This window comes from Protomyctophum bolini, assembly GCF_963924005.1.
Source record: "Protomyctophum bolini genome assembly, chromosome: 7".
Lineage (NCBI taxonomy): Eukaryota > Metazoa > Chordata > Actinopteri > Myctophiformes > Myctophidae > Protomyctophum > Protomyctophum bolini.
Window position 1 is genome coordinate 39,016,190 of NC_137868.1, and position 21,756 is coordinate 39,037,945.

The 21,756-nt window shown below is 41.5% G+C and overlaps 1 protein-coding gene across 8 annotated transcripts in view; it reads right to left on the minus strand.

The window, feature by feature from the left end:
- Positions 1-185: 185 nt before the first annotated feature.
- ptpn6 (protein tyrosine phosphatase non-receptor type 6) overlaps positions 186-21,756 on the minus strand; it is a 25,947-nt gene continuing 4,376 nt past the window's right edge. For all 8 annotated transcript variants that reach the window (XM_080767829.1, XM_080767834.1, XM_080767835.1 and 5 more), the window contains 14 exons: positions 19,866-19,988; positions 17,858-18,052; positions 14,359-14,542; positions 12,115-12,231; positions 11,569-11,703; positions 10,333-10,429; positions 10,028-10,107; positions 9,493-9,639; positions 8,785-8,919; positions 8,009-8,163; positions 6,008-6,075; positions 4,829-4,980; positions 4,142-4,206; positions 186-532 (listed from right to left, as the gene is read on the minus strand). In XM_080767829.1, coding sequence (XP_080623955.1) covers positions 433-532; positions 4,142-4,206; positions 4,829-4,980; positions 6,008-6,075; positions 8,009-8,163; positions 8,785-8,919; positions 9,493-9,639; positions 10,028-10,107; positions 10,333-10,429; positions 11,569-11,703; positions 12,115-12,231; positions 14,359-14,542; positions 17,858-18,052; positions 19,866-19,988 — 1,753 coding nt within the window. In that variant the 3' untranslated portion in view covers positions 186-432. The remainder of the gene's footprint in view (positions 533-4,141; positions 4,207-4,828; positions 4,981-6,007; positions 6,076-8,008; positions 8,164-8,784; positions 8,920-9,492; positions 9,640-10,027; positions 10,108-10,332; positions 10,430-11,568; positions 11,704-12,114; positions 12,232-14,358; positions 14,543-17,857; positions 18,053-19,865; positions 19,989-21,756) is intronic.

Sequence of the window (21,756 nt, forward strand, 5' to 3'; positions counted from 1 at the left end):
AATATAGTTATGCAAAAAATAAAATGCCGGACAAGGACAAGTCTTTCCACTGAGTGACACATTTGTCTATATGGATATATTATTGACCTCTGAACACCTCAAATATAATATGTACAGTTTCTAGTGTGACAGTTCTTTATTGAGCTATATCAAATAAAATAAAAGAGACAATAACCTTTTCCCAAAAACATAATCTTTTTATTTTCATCATGTATACATCACAGTTGCACTTTGCTTTCAGTCCAAACAGTCTCAATAGGTTGTTGTCACATGATTATATGATTTTCTCCTTTCTTAAAACTTAATTCCATTATGTGCAAAGTCTCTTAAAAGGCATACACAATCTTTAAAGCAACAGACATTACATACATACCGGTACACATAATAATATGTTAAATCTCTGTAAAAAGTAATTTCCGCCACTCTCCGCTCCTATCTCTTCCTCACTGAACCACTTTTCTTCTCCTCTGATTTCTGCTTCTTCACGTCTTTCTTTGATTTGGACACATTCTCATACAGATCGTCCTTGTTTCTAGAAACAAATAACAAAGAAAATGCATTGATATCCAACAAGTCACTTAGTTTCAACCAATAATTTCTCTATATTTGTATAACTCTGTGACCCCTTTTCCACTGGTTGGGAACCGGTTCAGTTCAGAACCAGTTTTTAGTCCATGAGCCAGACCTCCAAAATGGGAACGTTAATATGAATTGAGTGGGCAAAACCACGCCTATATTACATTTTTATTGAGTCTGGTGCAAAGCACAGGTCCTCGCGGTACTCCTGGTGAGAGCAGGATTGGACCTGGTGAGACGTAGGAGGGGCCCGGACAGGAGGCAACCCACAGAGCCTAGTCCCTTCACATACCAGAATAGTACCTCTCAGTCAGGGCATAGTAGTTCCGGAGTGGTCCCAACGGATTGTGCGGCCCTGTCTTTCCCTAGTGGTCTGATCGAGGGTAGCTACTGAGACGTAAGTCAGGACTTGATCACCCCGGCTGGGTCACCCGAGTGAGAGGTATGATGTTCGAGAGCCCCGAAACCCCGATGACCTTGGGATACATCACTGAGGATATGTCCCAGTTGCATCCAGGCGATATAAATCAATATAAGTAAATTAATATATGATAACCCTTCCACAGTAGTAGCCTTTTCTTTTTTTCTTTTGCATATTTTCCTATATAATGCCTAATTTGCATATTATTTTTTATTATTTTGGAGCTCTGGCTCATGGACTAAGAACCAAAAAGAACTGAACCGGTTCCCAACCAGTGGAAAAGGGGCCTCTCTGTGTGTGTGTGTGTGTGTGTGTGTGTGTGTGTGTGTGTGTGTGTGTGTGTGTGCATGCATGTGTTTCATGCGTTTGTTTGATGTGATCCCAGTCATGGTATTGGACACACATAATGGAGTTAGGGTCTGTAAATTATGTAAATTATGGTTCATATATATAGGCACAGACAGATTGACTAGACACAGTAATGTAATAAATCTCTGCATCAGTCTTGGCCTGGGGTATAAGAGAGGTTAATTAACAGACAAGTGAGTGAAAGGGAGTTGATTGAACACATCAACAGTGTGTGTTCTGTCTCTTATGTATTTCCTAATTGGTTTATTCTATCCCAGTCAACTGCATATAGCAGAGCCCGCCCTGACCCACATTTGCCTTTCCATTCCACACAAACACCCACCTTTATTCTGCTCACAGAGGAATGTCGACAGACAGAAGAGGAATATGCGAGATATCATACAAAACTGGACTGTAGTTCCAAAGACCACTGACAATCATGGAGTAGAAATAGGCTAGAAGAGCTTATTGCATTTATTGACTGTCTGAGTGTATGTTTGTTTCCCGTCTGTTTTTGTGGGACACTATCTTCTCCAACGTCTGGCTTTCCCCTGTGACGTCTTGTGGCAGCCAGGTCTATGGACTTTTTATGTTTGTCTTAATCAATGCCCACGTGCCGACAAGTGGCAAACAATGGAGTCTATGGACACCCTGAAATGGAATTTAGTGGACTAGTATTTCCCAAACTTCTGGTGACATCTAAATTCAAGCTAGAACAGTGGTAAGAACGGACACTGACAAACCTACACCCACTGCTTTGAAAACCAATCCTGATGCCGTCCCAATAGAGGGTATGCGCATGCTTAAAGTGAATGGCACGTCGAGTGGCAAAGCAACATGCAAAGTGAGTTTAACATTGTTTAACGTTGTTTCATGCAATCAGATAGGACTTTTCTGTTTGGCAAGGCCAGAAAGTAGTTTGTCACCACTCAGTTGGGCATTCCTGCATAACTTGGTTTGATGATGATGATGTCACGCGCATACGCTCTATATGAGGGACCGAAAGGATTTGTATTGGTTTTTCAATGCAGTTTGATTTTAGATTTTTGCATTGGCCTGGGCCGGCCTAGCGGTCCGGTATTGTGGGTATTGTGGGTATCAGCGTATTGTGGGTTCGAGTCCCGATCCCGACGACCTTTGCTACAGTACGTGTCACCCCCACCCCCCCATTTCCTGTCAACCTACTTTCAATCTATCAATAAAGACAGAAAAAGCCCCCCAAAAATCTGCATAGTTTCCGACTTTCCACACAGTTCAAGCCCCTACATTGAATTTAGATACTGTATCAACAGACATATCGATAGGCAGAGCTCTCTGATAATCTGACTATGAGGGGGCAGTGCTAGTCACATGTTTGTCACTGCTGGACTGAGGACTTTTAAAGCACTGAGAAATGTAATGTTTAAGTTTATGCAAAGGCTGGATGTATCGACAAACAGTATGATTGTGGCACTCTCAAGCCCCTCAGTGAGCTGTTCACTGTATCAAGATTAAGGGTGCACTGGCTAAAGTGCCTGTATGTTCTGCCTGTGGGTTAAGTTATGTAATTATTTTACATTATTTTATGATTTTATTGCCTGTCGTATTTCTTGTATGTTTACCCCTTGTACAGTATGTTTCTCTATGGACCTGAGTCTGCTAATCAAGTTTGAATTGAATTGAATTGAATTGAACATGCATGAATGGAAGAATAGATCTATTCTTCCAGTCATGCATGTTCAATTCAATTTACCTGATTTACCTCGAGGTAAATCATTGATAGTTAAAGCCAACTGGACCTTTGCTTCTCCTTAACGTGTTTTTCTTTACTCTTTCCCCCCCCCCCCCTTGCTATCACTGCCTGCCTACCCCCTCTTCCTTTCTTTTCTCCTTTCTCAAAGCAACAAAACTTATAGAGCTGGCACGAAAACACATTTCACCCACTTCTTCACACATGTATAAAGTTGATTCTGAAATGGGGGTTTGTGGCCCAGAGAAAAAGTTGAGAGTCACTGCAATAGAGAACAGCAGGAGAGCTTGTTCTCAGACTGGGAACCACACCCACAACTCTGCATGTCTTTCTATGTACAAATCACAATGTTGTGCAACCTCTAAAAGTGCTGATCTCTGGATGAGGACAGTGACTCAGAGGACTTTGAACCATTGTGGGAATTCACGTTAGAGAGGACATGGTAACGTTTTAGGGAAGTTCAACGGACACATACTTAACAAGAGTGTGTGTGTGTGTGTGTGCATGCGTTGTGCGTGGGGGGGTGCGTGTGTATGTGTAGATTCAAGAGTGTACCCACAAGATCAGACTGATAAACATACACAGATAATGTTGCTCTTCTATACTTGTGAGGACATTTGGCTGATTTCTATTACATTTTTTTTTTTTTTTTTTCTGCCTTTATTGATAGTATCAAGTGAAGATAGACAGGAAAGAGGGAGAGAGTGAAGGGGAGAGACATGCAGCAAAGGTCGTCATGAACGGGACTCGAACACACGACACGCTGTCAGGCCAAAGCCTATATGTGGCATGCGCCTGGACCACTTGGCCAGCGGGCGCCCTTGTAAGACAAATTCTAACCAGAATAGAAATGTTAACTCATTTTCTGTTCATGTGTGAGTACATCTGTTCAGACAGACAGGCAGACAGACGGACAGGCAGATAGACAGGCAGAAAGACAGACAGACAGACAGACAGACAGACAGACAGACAGACAGACAGACAGACAGACAGACAGACAGACAGACAGACAGACAGACAGACAGACAGAGACAGACAGACAATACAGACCCTTTAGCTTTACTCACTTTGACACTTTCCTGATTGCTGGCGGGTGTTTAAGTTGTAGGTTCCCATATTCTGTCTCCGTTTCCTGGGGGGAGAAACAAAATCACACATAATAGAGAAAAAGACAGGGTGAGACAGGGTGGGTATAGAATGACTAATTTACAGAATGAGGTCATTGGCTAGGTGAGATTTTCTATTTTTTGCTTTTGTGTCAACGTTCACATCGTCCACTTTAGATAATACCATATCATGGGGAAGGGGGCTAGCCCATATCTTGAAAGCAACAGCAATAGGTTCAAAGGCCTATTGACATTTACAGAATATCATAATATAATCCTGAAGATATTTTTCTTTTAAAAAGCATTACATTTTGTATTTAGGCATTTAGCCGCTACGTTTAACCTTGACGGTAAATGCAACCGAACAAAGTAAGCATATCAAGCTTATATTTAGCTGTTGATCTCCAACATAAAAAAAAAACTGCAAATACAGCGATGTGACTCATTGTACTTTTTTGTTTTGTGCACGATCACAGCTTATTTTCCTGACATAAATGCATATTTTAGCTAAAAGGTGCCATCCATAAAAAGAAAAAAAATACAATTATTCTATTCGGTTATTATTAAAACAGTTTTTTCAGACCTTCATTTTAATGTTATTGAATAACGTCTGCTTTTTAAAGGATATATGGTAAAAAGATAACTCACCATAGATGCAGTGCACTGAGTCTTCATAGCATCGATATACTCTGACACAGCCAGGTAGATGAACTTGTACTGGGCCTCCGTCTGCACCAAGCCAGAGCGCTGCTCCCGGACCATCTGGATGCTCTTCTGGATGTCTATGTCACAGTCCAGGCCTTAAGGGGGGATTAAAGTTGAGGAACAATTTATTCGGAGCATATGCTGGTACATGACTGCATAGTGCGTCTCTACACTCTAGGTCAGTGGTTCCCAAACTGTGGGAATATATTAACATATTATGCCAATATATGGCAAGTAATGCAGCATATAGCCTATGCTGCATATATTATGCAGGTTCATATAATGTGCATATATATGTGCATATATGTGGATAAAAAGGAAATATATATGTCTCTAGATAGCTTATGCAATTTATATTTCCATGTGGGGGGATGCATCAGCTAGATCGGGAGGTAACGGGGTGCATGACCAAAAAGGTTTGGGAACCGCTGCTCTAGGTTAATTGATTGTCCTTTTACGATTTTTGATGGGTCTTTTTTTAAATTAATACAGTGAGCCTTTATTATGCTTTACTTTATTCAAAGTAGAGGAATATAAAGAAGGATAAAATACTTGTGCACGGTTATTGTGTCCATAGCATGACGTGTAAGAAAACACCACACTGCACATTGCTTCTCATACATTGCTTCTCACTGGTAATTAAAATATTTTAAAGCCATATATAAGCCTAACTGAAGAGGGTCATCATACTGTAGCTGCAAAATATGGTAGGCTAGTACTGTATGTGTCGGCACTGGCTCAAGGGTAGAGTGACCGGATGGGAACCGCAATGTTGCTAGTTCGAACCTGGGCTCCCCCAGAGTTAGTGTCGAAGAGTCCATGAGCAAGACTCTGAACCCAAAATTGCTCCTGATGTGCAGGTTGGTGCCTTGCATGGTTTCCTCCGGCATCGGTGTGTGAATGTAATGCACAATCTCTGTAAAGCGCCTTGGATAAAGGCGCTATATGAATGCACCGCTTACCATTTCATAAAAACATCAGACAACCTAGCCTTTTCCTGTGCGTCTGTACTAGCCAACAATATTCTGGTGCGCAAAGAACTTATTGTTTGTGGATTATTATGTGTATCTGGATGGGTATCTGCATGCTTTATAGACCTCCAGAGCCGTTTTTCTTTTGTACCTTTGACATTAATGGTCTCCAGGATCATGTCAACAACCACGAAGGTCCCCGTTCGACCGATCCCAGCACTGGAGAGAAAGAGACAGTATAAATCAGGCTTCACAGAACAGTTCAATAATTTTTACTTCTTCATTTAAATTAGACAGTTGAGTTCCGAGAGCTGAGGCGGACACTGGTGGAGATTCAATCCCAGCAAGTTGAAGGAACACAGGGGTCTGAAGGTACACACAGGGATCGATTTGCACATGGGGGTCTGAAGATGGAGGTCTTTTAATCACAGTTAAGTGCAGTTATAAGTGAAACGCTAGGGTCACTTTAACAGTGGATGCTATCAGCTTGAGAAAAATGTTAAACAGCTGCTGGCTTCATGCAACGTTGCATTACATTTTCATTACTTAATTATTATTGTTTTTATTTATGGGATTTCTTAGATTTGTTTGTTATTTGTTTTAAAATGTATACATTTATATTCAAATCCTTTTATATAATATATATATATATATGTGCATTTTTCTCAAGCTGATAGCGCCTTTAATATATATATATATATATATATATATTGGAAAGAAAATGGGATTTTTACTCGAGGCCATGAAAATGTATCCATGACCCACAAAAGGGTTAGCACAACTTCTCAAGTTGCTAATTTGACCACTTTGTACACTGCAGACAATGGGACTTTAAAGACTTGAAGTAACTATTAGATAGATAAACACATTGTACACATTCCACAAATTCATTGTATAAGAAATTAAGAATCATATACAAATCACACACACGGTTCAGAATGTGGAAGTGGAAGTGACCACAATACTTATGTAACATATAATAAAACTTAATCACTTGACCAACAACTCTGAAAAAGAACACAAGCAGCCTCTGTACCCATGACATCACAAGGGGAGAATTCCTTCAGGATAAACTGTCAGTTGACTTAAGTTAAAACCTTTATGTTACCTAATGCTGTTAATCTTAAATCTGTAAATAAAATAAGCTTAATCTTAAGCCTGATTTCTTCTTATCAAACCCAACATTGTTCTCTAAACGTCTCTCAAACTAAAATAGAAACAAAGTAAAAGGAGCACTTTAACAGGAAAAGGGGGAGCCGGTAGGTGTCCTGAAGTATACATTTCAGAAACGCATAAAGAAAAGCTACTTTATTTTCTCATCGACATGCTTGCAGATTTTGGACATGATTTAACACTATCTACTAAATATAGTGCTTGAGCCCCAAGGTCACAAAACATTACATCATCACTGCACACCAGAATCCTGTGTACTCAGGATGCATAGTCAATGTGTGCACGTACACAGTTACATTCATTAATTGTAAAGGAATAAACACAGAGATTCTGTAGTGCAGATTTCCTGCTCTGGATTTCCTGTAGGTTCCTTGCATCTAGATGTCCTGATCCCATCTGGCCCCGTCCAGTAGTAACGCCCAATTTATGCTTCATCGGACAACGGTGCCGTGGAGCCGACATGGTGTCACATGCCGAAGACAGCCGATCTACAAGCTCACAAGGCTTTGCGGACATGATGCCTTGTGAGCTTGTAGATCGGCTGTTGTCGGCGTGTTATTATGATCCCACCTCAGCCCAAGGCAAACCCTGCTGTGATTGGCTAATAGTCGCTGTGATCGACAGTTTGCATATATGCCTTGCCCTAACCTCAGTAAAACTATGACTGTCCGGGAACCAATCAGACGGTTCTATCTTAGAGCTGCGGTGGGATTCATAGTCACGCGTTGTCGGCAACGCAACACCGTTGCACGACAAAGTATGAACGGGGCTTATATAAAACAGCTGTGCAATGCATGGTGTGTACATAGCTGGAACCACACCTACGGCCAGCTGGACTGTAGGATCAAATGACAAATCACATCAACTCCAGCACCTCTCCTAAACTGTCGTCATCCTCTCAGCTTTCCTAATATCTTTCTCCATACAGTGTGCAAAACACATCAACAAAGAAGCCTGCACAGAGCCGGCAGACAAGTACCTGCAGTGGACGACCATGGGTCCGGCATCTGGGGTCTCGGCCTGCTTGCAGTTGACCTGGGTGAGGAAGCTGAGGACAGCCCCAGGTTCCTGGGGGACGCCGTGGTCAGGCCAGCTCAGGTACTGGTAGTGCGTGATGGTACGACTGGCGCTTGACTGTGAACACATTGAAGGCAGTGGTTCTCAATCATTTTCAAAAGACCTAATAGCAGATATACAAGCTCACAACAGTTCGCATCGTGGCACGTTGTGGCCTTATAGATATTGTGGAATATTGCATAAAAACCCCCCGATCAGGTGAGAGATCTAGTGTGAAAATGTATAAAAGCAGTAGACACAATGATGCCAAACACGGCCAACAGCGCCCTCCCTTAGGGCAGGTCTATGATGGCAAATACGTCCCCAATTACATCCTCTCTCAGGTTGAAAGGATGCCACCACACCCACACACAGTCGTTCTCAATCAATCAATCAATCAATCAATCAATCAATCTATCCAGTAGCGAATAGCGGTAGTTTAAAATAGAAAACAGTGAGCTTGTACAGTCTAGACTTCTATTTTCAAATGGCCAAAATGTTGAAGTGGTTAATGTATGTTATTGTTTTGTAATAGTAATCTCTACAAAGTAACGGAAGTTTTCAAATAATTGTAGTGGAGGAAAAGTACAATATTTGCCTCTGAGATGTAGTGGAGTAGAAGTAAAAGTACTGAAAACTGAAAATACTCCAGTAAAGTCCTTGAGTAACTAGGACTTGGATTGATATTTTGGGGGTTACCTCGTTCTTAGGAGCGATCTCCATGACTCGGACCTTGTAATCTGTAGCATCTCTCACTGATACGTGGGTGACCACATACTTCCCCACGTCTTTGGTCTGAGTCTGGGGATCTGGCCAATATGGTACACATTTATTCTGGATAAAAAAGAACAATAAACAAAGGAATTAAAAAAGAAGAAAGACAAAAAGAAAAACAGAAAAAATGATGTGCATCCTGTGAAATGTTTTGTGATTTGACCTACAGTATAGGTGTGTGTGTGTGTGTGTGTGTGTGTGTGTGTGTGTGTGTGTGTGTGTGTGTGTGTGTGTGTGTGTGTGTGTGTGTGTGTGTGTGTGTGTCACATTTAGAAGAGTCAGGACTTTTGTTTTCACTTAAATCGTATTCATTTTTCATGAATATATCAACACATCTAATCTAAATACATCAAAGATGGGATTTATAATCCATTTCTAATGGATGAAGCCTGGAAGAGAGGTCATCAGGTGGTCTCCAACATTCACCACTACACTCTACAAATGTTAATAGGTGATTTCACACAAAAACAGGACATTATTGATAAAAAAGTATTGAACAATAAAGTATAAAAACTAAAAGGAAGATTTTAGCATGTTTCATGCTTTCAAACAACATGTGTTTTTTATTTATTATCCCACTTATAAAACGAAGACTCAGGTCTTGAGTTTCCATAGAACTTCTCCGATACTGACCCTTCCCTTCTCAACCTCCCTCGTCGTCATGACGATCACCCTCGTCTGCTCCTGCCACACCATCTGCCAGAAATCATTGACGGTTGTTGCGAGGCATCCCTGTGTGGCGATGTAGACCTTGGACCGACCCGGCTCCCACAGGGTGTTCTACAACACACACACACAACACTTCAGTGAGTGAACGCACTTCAATTAATAAGGACTTTGTGTTGCGTAAACATAAGTTGAAGTTCGGAAGTTCTGTTAGTTTGTTTTCATGTTTCATCCTTTTTACTCATAATTTCCAGGACCGTTTTTTGTCTTAAACCTTTTCCAGAAAAAATATAAAAACATAACATGAATCTATACATACATGAATCACAAGTTCTTGTGAACTCAGCCACAGATTACTAAACAGTAAGGGTGGGAGGGATTGTGGGTACTATTTTTGTCCAAATGTACATCGTTGTAATATTGTATTCTTAATAAAAACACATTTGACAAAAAGCGTTGAGCCACTGGTCCAAAGCTCTTCTGCAGAGTTAGCCTAACCTACCTTCACATAGTTGGCGTTGATATAGTCTGTACCAATGATCTCTGGATCAGCGTCCTGCAGGATGACTCTGGTTTCATTGACTGGAACAGGGTGGAGGGTAAAGATGGGAGGGGCAACAAGGTGGATGTGTGAAGGTAGAACGACAGAAAGAGAGAGAGAGGGAGACAGACAGAGATAGAGTTGGTATTGTTAGATAGGGAGCGATTCACCAATTGACAGTATGACAGTATGACAGTATGACAGTATGACAGTATGACAGTTTCTATGCACTATATATACAATAACGGAACCGTGTCTGTCCTTACATGGAAGGATGTTCTTGTAGCGGTTTTTACTCTTGTTCTCTGGCCTCTGACCCTCCTCTCTGCTCTTTTTCACCTTTGCCTCCAGCTTTTGAAGAGCCTTGAGATGGGGATAGGAGGTAGAGAGAGATGAGAGACAGACAGACATACACAAGAGAGAAAGGGGGAGAGAACAGAGAAATGTAATGACGGCATTGCACCACAAGAGGGCAGTGTACTCCATTCAGTTTATAGACGACCTGATTCTGTGGTGGAGTGAGTGAGAGGCCAGGACGACGCCGGGTAAGCTGAACTCAATAGCGCCCCCATCTGGCGGAGTCAGGTCAGAGCGCGGGTTGAGGATACTCAGAAGCTACAGTATGAGGTCACATCATGCACATTGTGGTCATGTTGTACGTCAGTGCATGGGACCTGCAGTGACGTGCACAGACGTCACCAACTTCGAGCGCACGCACACCGTTTCCAGGCCACAGCAGATCCAACAACAGTGAAAGTAGTACTATGTAATGTACGGCATGTGTCTCATTTATCGCGGATGTGTGTGTGTGTGTGTGTGTGTGTGTGTGTGTGTGTGTGTGTGTGTGTGTGTGTGTGTGTGTGTGTGTGTGTGTGTGTGTGTGTGTGTGTGTGTGTGATTTCTATGCCCTGCTGCAAACCGGATTTCCAGTTTTACACCACAGTCTTGAACGTGAGCTTGACAAATTAATCACTTACGCCTATTTCCAAAATAGCCCAAGTAGTGTGAGCTTGTACATCGTCTATTTATACACAATGCTTTGACAGTTTCTTTTCTATAATAACATGTCCAAAAACACTGATGCCAGGTTGAAAGGGCTTTACGTCAGGGGTTCCCAAACCTTTTCATGTCAAGGACCCCCAAAAAGATACTCATTAGCCTGCGGACCCCCCATTTGAAAATATAGGACCTCCATAAGAGAAGATTTCTACGGCTCTAGCAGTGATTTTCAACCATTTCAATTTCAAGGACCCTCAGTTTGACATGCATTATTAGTCTACAGGCCCACATTTAATGGCAATTCTGTCTCCGATACCCCAATTCATATTGTAAAATCAATGTTCCATTTGGTTCCATATGTACACTCTCTGAGCTACAGAGCCATCAGGGTCCATTTGGTTCCTAATTATCATTTGGCTGAGGACCCCCTGGACGTCTGGGGCCCACTTTGGGAACCACCGGTTTATGTATAAAGTCCAACATATTCCTTCATTCATCCTCACGTCAAACTCTTCCCAGAATCCGGCTTTGGTCTTCTCGCCGGCAGCAGCTCCCTCCTTCTCCCCCTGTGCCGTCTGGTCCAGCAGCTTCACTCTGCAGTCAATGTCAGCAGCGTTTACCCTGGTGGAGAGATAAGGCTGTAGACAGACGTGTGCGTGCGTGCGTGCGTGTGTGTGTGTGTGTGCGTGCGTGTGCGTGCGTGTCAGATAGGAACAGGAACAAAAGACACAAAGAGAGAATACAGAGCACACAAGACAGCAGAGAGACAGGAGGAGAGACAATGAGGAAACGAGCACTCAGTATACAGTAAAAAAAAACATCAATGTCATCTTGAGTCTGTCAGAAACATTTAATATGCTGAGAATATGCACAGAATTATACACTATATGTATTGTATCCCCCATCACCCCCCCCCCCACACACACACACACACACACACACACACACACACACACACACACACACACACACACACACACAATTATATACTATATATATATATATATATGAAGACAGATCAGAGCATAAAGACGATGGGAGCAGCTCACCTGTTTGACATACACCCATGTACCAGAGATCTCCTCAATGCCTTTACGCTTGTAGAACTCCACCAGGTCTGTCAGTGTGTCGAATGTCTCTGATCCTCCCACCGTGTACCTGTCATTCTATACACGCACGCACACGCGCACACACACACACACACACACACACACACACACACACACACACACACACACACACACACACACACACACGCGCGCACACACACACACACACACACACACACACACACACACACACACACACACACACACACACGCCATAAGAACATTAAGTACATTTATTGCATGTTTGGCCAAATATATTATATATATAAATATATTTTACATAAGGTCAAACCCCCACGGGAGGAAAAACATGAATTGTCATCACCCTCATAGCACCAGCAGCAGCAAGGTTAAGTTCAAACGCAGGACTACATTTTTCAAAAAAGAAGAAGAAAAGTGGAAAATGGAAAGTACAGAAAATAAATAAAAGCAGGACATGATGTATTAGGGTAGCCGGGTAGGTGTATCTCTATTGTAGTGGATAGAGGGATAGAGGAACAGAGAAAGGCTTTGATCTGAGTTTTACCACCGTGAGACCTTCAGGCTGGTAGTTGCAACTTGCAACAGAGTCTAACCGTTACTAACAGACAAGTTTCACACACCATCCTGATCCATCCAATTACCTTTGCACCTACTAAAGGTTTTTTAAATGACCCGAGTGCTGTAGTAGCTTTTTTATTTTGTATGCTTCTCTAGTAATCCCACACACACACACACACACACACACACACACACACACACACACACACACACACACACACACACACATTACAAACACATGCATACAGAGTGCAAACAGTGTCTCTCATTCAGAAATGAGGCCTTGCATGGTGTTCGCTGTGAGGTGAACCACAGGCTAAAAATAACCTTTGTAGTTAGAAGCCCTGGATGCTTTGCCGACGACACGAGGACATAACCTATGAAAATAAGCACCATGTCAGTGTGTAGCTCTTTATTTGGATTCTACAAAGCCAAAGATAGAGAAGACTGTATGTTGAGTCAACCACACGTTTAGTAAGAGTTCCCATGCATCCCTGAGTGCCATACAACCAGTTTTTGGCAGCAAATTTCAATTTTAGTTTTAGTCATAGTCTCTTGAAACGTTTTCATTTAGTTTTAGTCACATTTTAGTCACCTGAAATGTTTTAGTGTTTAGTCTAGTTTTAGTCGACTACCGGTAAATATCATATGATTTTTGTCGACTAAATCGACAGTTGATTTAGTCGACTAAAATGTGTTTTGGCGGGCCTTGATGCCGTAGTAATGGCTGATTTTACACTTGCTGAAAATAGCTGATCTACAAGCTCACAACACATCGCAGCGTGACGTGTTGTGAGCATGCAACCAAGTTTCAGCATGCAACCAAGTGTAAAATGACTTATACTGGATCTCTTGTCCACTAGTCCCTTCCCAACATTTTAGTCTAGTTTCTATTTGTTGACAAAATCGACAGTATATTTAGTCATAGTTTTAGTCACCATAGCTTAGTTTTCCTTTAGTTTCCATTTAGTTTCGTAGTTTTTGTATTTATATGTGTATGATATAATATCATATGCTGTATATAACAATATGTAAATGAATCCTCTTCACACAACTATCCTAAACTCTCCAGTACCTATTAACACATATTCTTATTGATACTGTATGACATCTCTGCACCAGGAACTGATCAGTCATTGTTGCGTAAGAATGGGAAATCTAGAAATTATTTAGTATGCTGAACTGCACAACCTTGGGAATGCCCCAGTGCGTTCATGCATGCGTGCGTGCGTGTATGAGAGACAGGAACATGACATGAACCCTAGGATCGAGGGGCGAATATTCAGTGAAAATAGCAGATCTACAAGCTCACAACGTGGCACGTTGTGAACGTGTAGATAGCAGAACTTTTGTGTGGAGGGATGATTTTGTGTGGAGGGAATCTACAGATGATTCATGTAGATTTGGGGGTGGGGGCTGTTAATTTCTTTCAGTATAACAATAGCAGGTATTGTAAATATTTCCTGTAATTTACAATGCCTATATTATATTAAACACAGTCATTTAAACATAATAATTCAGACCAATACACATATGCACGCACGCACGCACGCATGCACGCACACACGCACAGACACACGTCACACACACACACACACACACACACACACACACACACTGGAAGATGGAAGAAGACAGCAATACCTGGCACATGATCTTAATGTGGGACACCCTCCTAACTCCCGTCTTGGTCATTGCCTCTGTCAGGGCGGACAGTACAAAGTCTCCTGGTTTAGACAGAGACTCACGCACCAAAAACGTCCCCGGTTCATCGCGTTGCAATAGCAACTTCTCTGCGCCGGGCCCCGAAAGGTGACCGTGATACCACCTGGGTTAGAGAGAGAGAGAGAGAGAGAGAGAGAGAGAGAGAGAGTCGTAGTGATGATGTTTAAGTTGTTACTATAGGGCCTGTTCCCCTACCTGAACTGAAATAAACTAAATGAATCAACACAGTTATAATAGCATTGACCAACTATACACTTGCACAGGATTATTTAAGCAATTGCTTTGACTGCTCAGATTCAGATAGGTTCGCCGGTTACAGATGTTTGTGGTGTCGGCTGATTATAATATTAGTAACAATGTTCTGTGCGGAGACAGGGCAGTAAAGGTGGTTGCACACTGGACACGGAAAACCGACGGAAAAACGCAGCTAAAAATCTGAAAACGCGCCCAGTGTGCAGGGGACCTTTAGTGGATGTATGCATACTGTAAGTGCGAGTGTGTGAGTGTCCACACACAGTTCTCAATTAAAATTTCAATTAAATTCAAAGGAGCTTTATTGGCATGAGAAAACGTACGTTTACAAAGCCAAAGACAATCAAAATAACACAATGTATTTACAAATAAATATTGGATATAAATAGGAATTAAATAAAGGTGCAAACAAAGCTGTGTTACATTAACACTTTGGGTAATACTATCTTGTGAAACTATAAAAAGATTGTTCTCTCTCTCTAGCTAGCAGGCCGGTTGCCTGTCACTTAAATTTAGGCGCAGTTCTCGATTTCTTCATCTGAACTTCCTGCTTTGCGGTCGGAAAATTTTCTGATGACAGATTTTCGTGGCTGAAGACGACTAGTTATTTATAGCCTGCGTGTGCCCCTCTCACCGATAAGTGATACACACACGCACACGCGCACACACACACACACACACACACACACACACACGCACGCACGCACGCACTCACACACACACACACACACACACACACACACACACACACACACACACACACACACACACACACACACACACACACACACAGCGCCCTTCCTCTCTTTGCGTCTCCATCCCTCTCTATCTGCGTTTGAGGCTAAAGTATCTGTTGTGTTGATCATGTAATGTAGAAGAAGAAGAGAGTAGTTAACTTGTAGAAACGAAGCAACAAACTCACGCACAAAATCTATAACAGTTGCACACATCTAACTATAAATGCACCAAGTCTCTGTGTGTGTGTGTACGTGTGTACGTCTCTAATCCACGTAACTAGAGAACCGTTCGCCCCACCGACTTCAAATTCGACACACGTGTTCCACACCACCACAGCGGGTGCAGTGCCCGGTGTCGAGTCAGTCGGACCAACGGTTGTTCAGAACTGCCCCAAAAGGGTCTCTGCCCGGGCTCTGGACAGGGCCCTACCCAGCGTCCATATACTGTATGGAGCTGGCCTGTTCTGACATCATTCTGATGTCTGCATAGAACTCTATATATGGGCATAAAAGGGACACAGTGATGTAAACGTGTCTTCTCTAACATCTGATCACTGAACACCTAAAACTACAGTTACTGGGACCAAGGGGAGATATTTACATTAATTCATGTCCAGCACTTGTGATAACTGATAATGTATGATGCAGTTATATTATCAGAAAAATATAATATATAAAATATGTCAGAAAAACAAATAAGAAACTAAACAAAATATTCTAAATCAAACCGCCCAGACAGTCACAGAATTTCCGTGCTGACGTGTGTGCGTTTGTTTGCATGTCAACTAGGAGAGTTGCTCTCACAAAATACCATATTCAGCTTTACTTTATTGTCACTTTGATGCACTGTTTAGGTACATACCTACAGTATGTGGAAAAACGTACACTCGGAAGCTCCAATACAATAAACAAATGAAAAAATAGCCATAATTCAGCTTGTGTACGATGATGACTTTAAATGAACACAACACAGTAATGAACCAATAACATGCTTATCATTTTTTCTAAGAATAGGGAGATGGAAAGAAAAAAAGAAAAAAAGAATAATAGGGAGATGGACAGAGATAGGTGGAAGCTGAATGGAACATTATCTGCACCGCATAGTCAGCCACTTTGGTCTGCTGGTGGAGGCCATGATACTGACAGAGAGAGAGAACATGGCATGATGTGCAATAGAGAGGAAGACGAATAGGGTCTGGTCACTGCTTTCAAATGTGTCAAAACTTAAGTTTCCAACCGCAGCCAGAAAGGGAAGTTAGATAACAGAGAGAGAGAGAGAGAGAGAGAGAGAGAGAGAGAGAGAGAGAGAGAGAGAAGAGTACAAGCCCCACGTATGAGTGAATTAGACCTATGCGTTGCGCATAAGCCTAGACACACGTGCACAGATTGAAATGTATAGAGACACACTACAAACCAAACCACACTGCAATATTACACAAACACTATGTGTTTGTGTAAACAAATGAGCAGTAAACAATGAGCAGTGGATTTCATAAAATGCTTTGCAATCAAGACAGACGGTCACAAAGAGGGAGTGCCGTTGGCCTCTAATGATTTGCCTCATGCTGTAAACAGAGTGGGAGACTTTGTGGCCTACATACAGTGTATTTATTACAGCCTTAGTTGAACATTCACCTACACGTGGAGAAATACTTTGCTTACAAACTGACAGCAGTGGGCCATATCGTTGCTAGCCTACAGGGCAGAAACCTTTTATGTCAAAAACTGTTACTTTTCAGGAAATTGAAAAGGATTATCTGTGCTTCAATGGTTTCAATGTAGTTATTATTTAGTCACAAATTATTGTTACTACTTTTCAATGATTAAATATGTAGAAACCCACCACCAGATGATCTACATACAAGATCACGTCTCGCATCGTGACACGTTATGGGCTTGTATTTTCTCTACATGTTACGGCATTAATTTATTAAAAAACATGAAAACATAGATACAAGGTTTCTGCCCGACATTGATGATATAGATTTGAGTCTGGACAGTGTGTGTTCAACTTCAACTGACTCACACTGTCACTCACATCCAATAGGTTGCTGAAAACACCATTCTACGACGTGTGTGCATGCCCACCTAACCACGGAACTACGTCTAGTGTGCTAGCCCTGAACACTTTGAGGATGGGGAGAACCCAGTGCATAAGAAACGCACTGTATGTTGACCACACCCTTTATGCTTAGTGTCTCTGCAGTGTGCATCTGTCAAATAATTACTTTCAAGCATTCTTTCAGTCACGTGGAGACTAGTTTAGACACAATTTAAACATTTTTCACAGACCGAGTTCTCCCCGTGTATGAAACAAGCTAGCCTCCGAATAACGGTTTTGCTTGGCTTGGCGTCAACCATAAATGCGAGGAGGAGAGAGAGAGGAACAGAGATAGAGAAGAGAACGATAGGGACCGCTGAGTACTGACCTCTCTTCGGTGGGGTCGGAGCAGTTCAGGGGGTATTTGAGTTCGATCAAGGTGCCATCCTTGTCCTGGAGGATCCCGTTCTCTGCGGTGTAGTACTCCACCAGCTCCGACAGCGTGGCGAACTTCTCCCCTCCATAAAGGTCGTAGTAGTCTCCCGTGTTCTGGATGCGGATGTGGGTCACGATCTCTCCCACCCTGGAGGGAAGGACGTGAGTGAGTGGCAGAGCGACACCTTATCAACATTAACCCATTTTGACCTGGGAACGATTCTACAAAATGGCTTCTAAATCCTGACAGTTTTCTGAAAAACCCTGTTTCTATGTAAGTCGTAAGTCTCAAACATTTCCATGTCAAGGACCCCCAAGATTATATGTAATTGGCCGCCAACCCCCATCTGAAAATACAGTATATTGTCCCAGAGGGCAAAGATTTGAGTTAAAAATGTTCGCTCTGAAAGAATATATATTCACAGATTTGCACTACAATTTCACGATTTTTCAAAAATAGCAGACCTACAAGCTCATAGATCTGCTATTTTTCAATAGCTAAAGTATAACATAATATTTAAAACACCAAAAGGGTGCCATCACTATTTTTGGGCATGTCATTATAATAGAAATGATGAACGTGTTCCTTCCATGCGCTTATACGTCCATACAGGGAAACTCCCCCCTGTCAGGTGAAAAGACTCCTCATGCATAGAAGGGAGGTATGAGGTCAGTCCGTTGCTCTCCCCGGGTTGGCAGGAGTGTCCAGAGCCCAGGATTACATTAAATAATAATGATCAAAATTAATGTAAGAACTGTTATGTTCAAAATGACACTATCCTATGACAATGTATAAATTAAGTGATTAAATGGCTTTGGGGACAATATATACTGCTGTCTTTATATATTCTATACTGCTTTCTTTTATATGGTCTTATTATTATGTACAATTTGAAAAAGAATCCCATTCTCAAGTATGAAACGAATAGACACCTACTGCAACCTATCCTGTGTCCTTAATCCACACTGAAGCAGCCATGCTTTGTAAACAGGATGCAAAGATAATATCATGACTCTGTGATGTGTGCCTTGTTTGACTTTTGATACTAACCTTTGTTAGTAGTATGTAATGAGTGACGATATGTCTATTATATAATGCACTTAGAAGGGTTAACACATCACAATAGTAAGAGCAATATGCACAGTGCAATAGATTGAACTTACTGTATTATATATGTTACAACCTGGTATTAAGGATATTTTCATTTAGTATCTATAATAAAAATAGTGATGTGTTTTTGAATACTTTTCCAGTAGGTGAGTCACAATATACAAATAATCACAATATACAGGTGCTCTTTGGAAATGAGAACAAACGTACAGCATATAATAACAGAAGGAGAAGTATATCAGCTCTTCAAAACCAGCTGCTAGAGCTTACTTCCAAAGTTATAATGTCAGATTCAATTCTCTACCATAAATTCTCCTTTTGATGTACTATCAAACCACGCCTGTATTTAAATTGCCATGCACTGGTGCTGTAACCATGTGTATAGCCAACTAAACTGTTTACCAACTCAATGCCTGCTGTTCTATTTATTCACATTTCAGTTTAACCAAACCAGCGTTGACATTTGTCTTACTGTGAATCCGCAGTGCCGGCACGCTAAGCCTAGGCTTAGCATTTTGTCCATTCAAAAGGACAAAATGTGGAAAAATCTAGCTTATGTACTATTAAGTGACACTTTTTGTTTCTTAATATCTTTCCACTGCATTGGAATATTATTAAATATTATATTATATTTTAAAGTCTATTAAGACAGGAAATAGTGGCTGGATTCTGACTTTGTTCTGAAGGGGTGAGATTCAGTACATCTGGTTGTTGTTTCTGTAATCATTCTTAATTCACACATTGAGATGAGATGATTGATCAAACCCCAGTATCTCACCTAGACAAACGATTGTCTAGGTGAGATTGTTTACATGGAAACAGAGTAGTGTGATGTTGTGAAGTTTGATACCTGACAGACAGAGAGAAGTCTCCCACCATCTTCTTGCTGGGCCTGGCCAAGAAACTGCCATGGACGCCTCGTTTCTTCAGTAATTCCTCAGCGTCCAGACCTGTGATGTCCCTGTGGAACCACCTGGAACCAAACACGCACGCACACACACACACACACACACACACACACACACACACACACACACACACACACACACACACACACACACACACACACACACACGGTTAATAAAATACCACACAATAAAGTACCACCTCCCACACACACAGTTAAATTGGCAAAGAAAACTGATAACAAAACTGGGAAGGCATAGTGTACCATCACACGCAAACACACATACATACACACACACACACACACACACACACACATTATTACACACACACATTATTTACATTCGTACATACATTCAAACCGAATACCGAATATAGGAAACAGTTGGCCGAAAACCGAATACCGAATATAGGAAACAGTTGGCAATCTTTTTTCCTACCATTGCTGTCATGGCCGTACCTTAAAGCTACCTGATTTATGGTAAAATAAATGGTCATGGTCACCACGTTTTTCACCCACCTTACTTGTAATGTGATGTGACAATAAAGATTGATTCTGATTCTAAAAACGCTTTTATTTTTATTCCAATCTGGATAAGGCAAAAATCTGATTTGGGATGCCAGTTTGAACATAGACTAATGCCTACATAGTGCATACTGTAACTGGACATACCTATGATTGCTTTAACAGCAGAGAGCAGACACACTGACTTCGCAAGCATATCCTCAAATAACACTGCACCACAGACCAACACCCACGTCCTCCTAACACCCCTTATTTTCTCACATCCATCAGTGACATGCATGGAAAACATTCAGCGCACATTTTACGTGCACTGAAAATGCACAGCAATTGTACAAATCTCCGTAACATTTTGCATGCTACTCATAGGTCTAATTTCAGTCAATTACATAACGCTATGGTAGATTGGTGATTCGTGAAGTCGAGAAGATTTTAGAAAACATGACACTGAATGTCAGCATTTGTTCCATGAATATTGCAACATCATAAATATGACATATCCCCTTTAACTCATAACAACGTCCATCCCTGTCAAATCCTGAGTGTGAATTCAACTGTGAGGCTACGGTCACAACTAACTTTGAGTCTTCCTATGTGGCCGTCTTTGTATAACGGTTTTCACACTAAAAGCAGTTTCCTTTGAAAACCATTGCAAAGGCCCGGGCCGGCCTAGCGGTCCGGGCACCTAGGCTGGTAATCGAGTCCCGATCCCGATGTCTTACCCCCATCTCTTTCCCCGTTTCCTTTCATATATATCAATCAATAAAGGCAAAAAAGCCCCCAAAAAAGGGAAAAAAACATTGCAAAAAGACGGCCATATACAGTACTAGGCAGAATCAATATTAAGTGTGACCGCACCCTGAGAAAGTTAAATCACTCTCAAAATCACTCAGGGTTTTGCAGTGCAACACTATGTGAAGGTGACATTTACAGTTACATTTTAACAACTTAAACAAAAAATTAAAAGTGACTTTTCTGTTTTTGCTCTAAACGCGGTCGTGCTGTGAGCTTGTAGATTTTCTGCAAAGGCTTTCCCCCAGAATATAAATGCTATGGTTCAAGACAAGTGATTAAACGTCTATTTCTAATTTTCTGTGCAATGTTCTCTTCCGGAGTGACGAGAGACTGACCATGGGAGTGGTTCTGCATCTTGCCCAAGGTCACGTCGGCTGAATCAAAATGTATTGGATGTTCTACTGTTGTACTATTACTATGCTACTACTACTACTACTACTGAGCCTGTGACCTCCCACTAGCAGTGAAGACTTACACTACTTCTAAACTACTTTGACCTCGCCATAATGACCTTCTC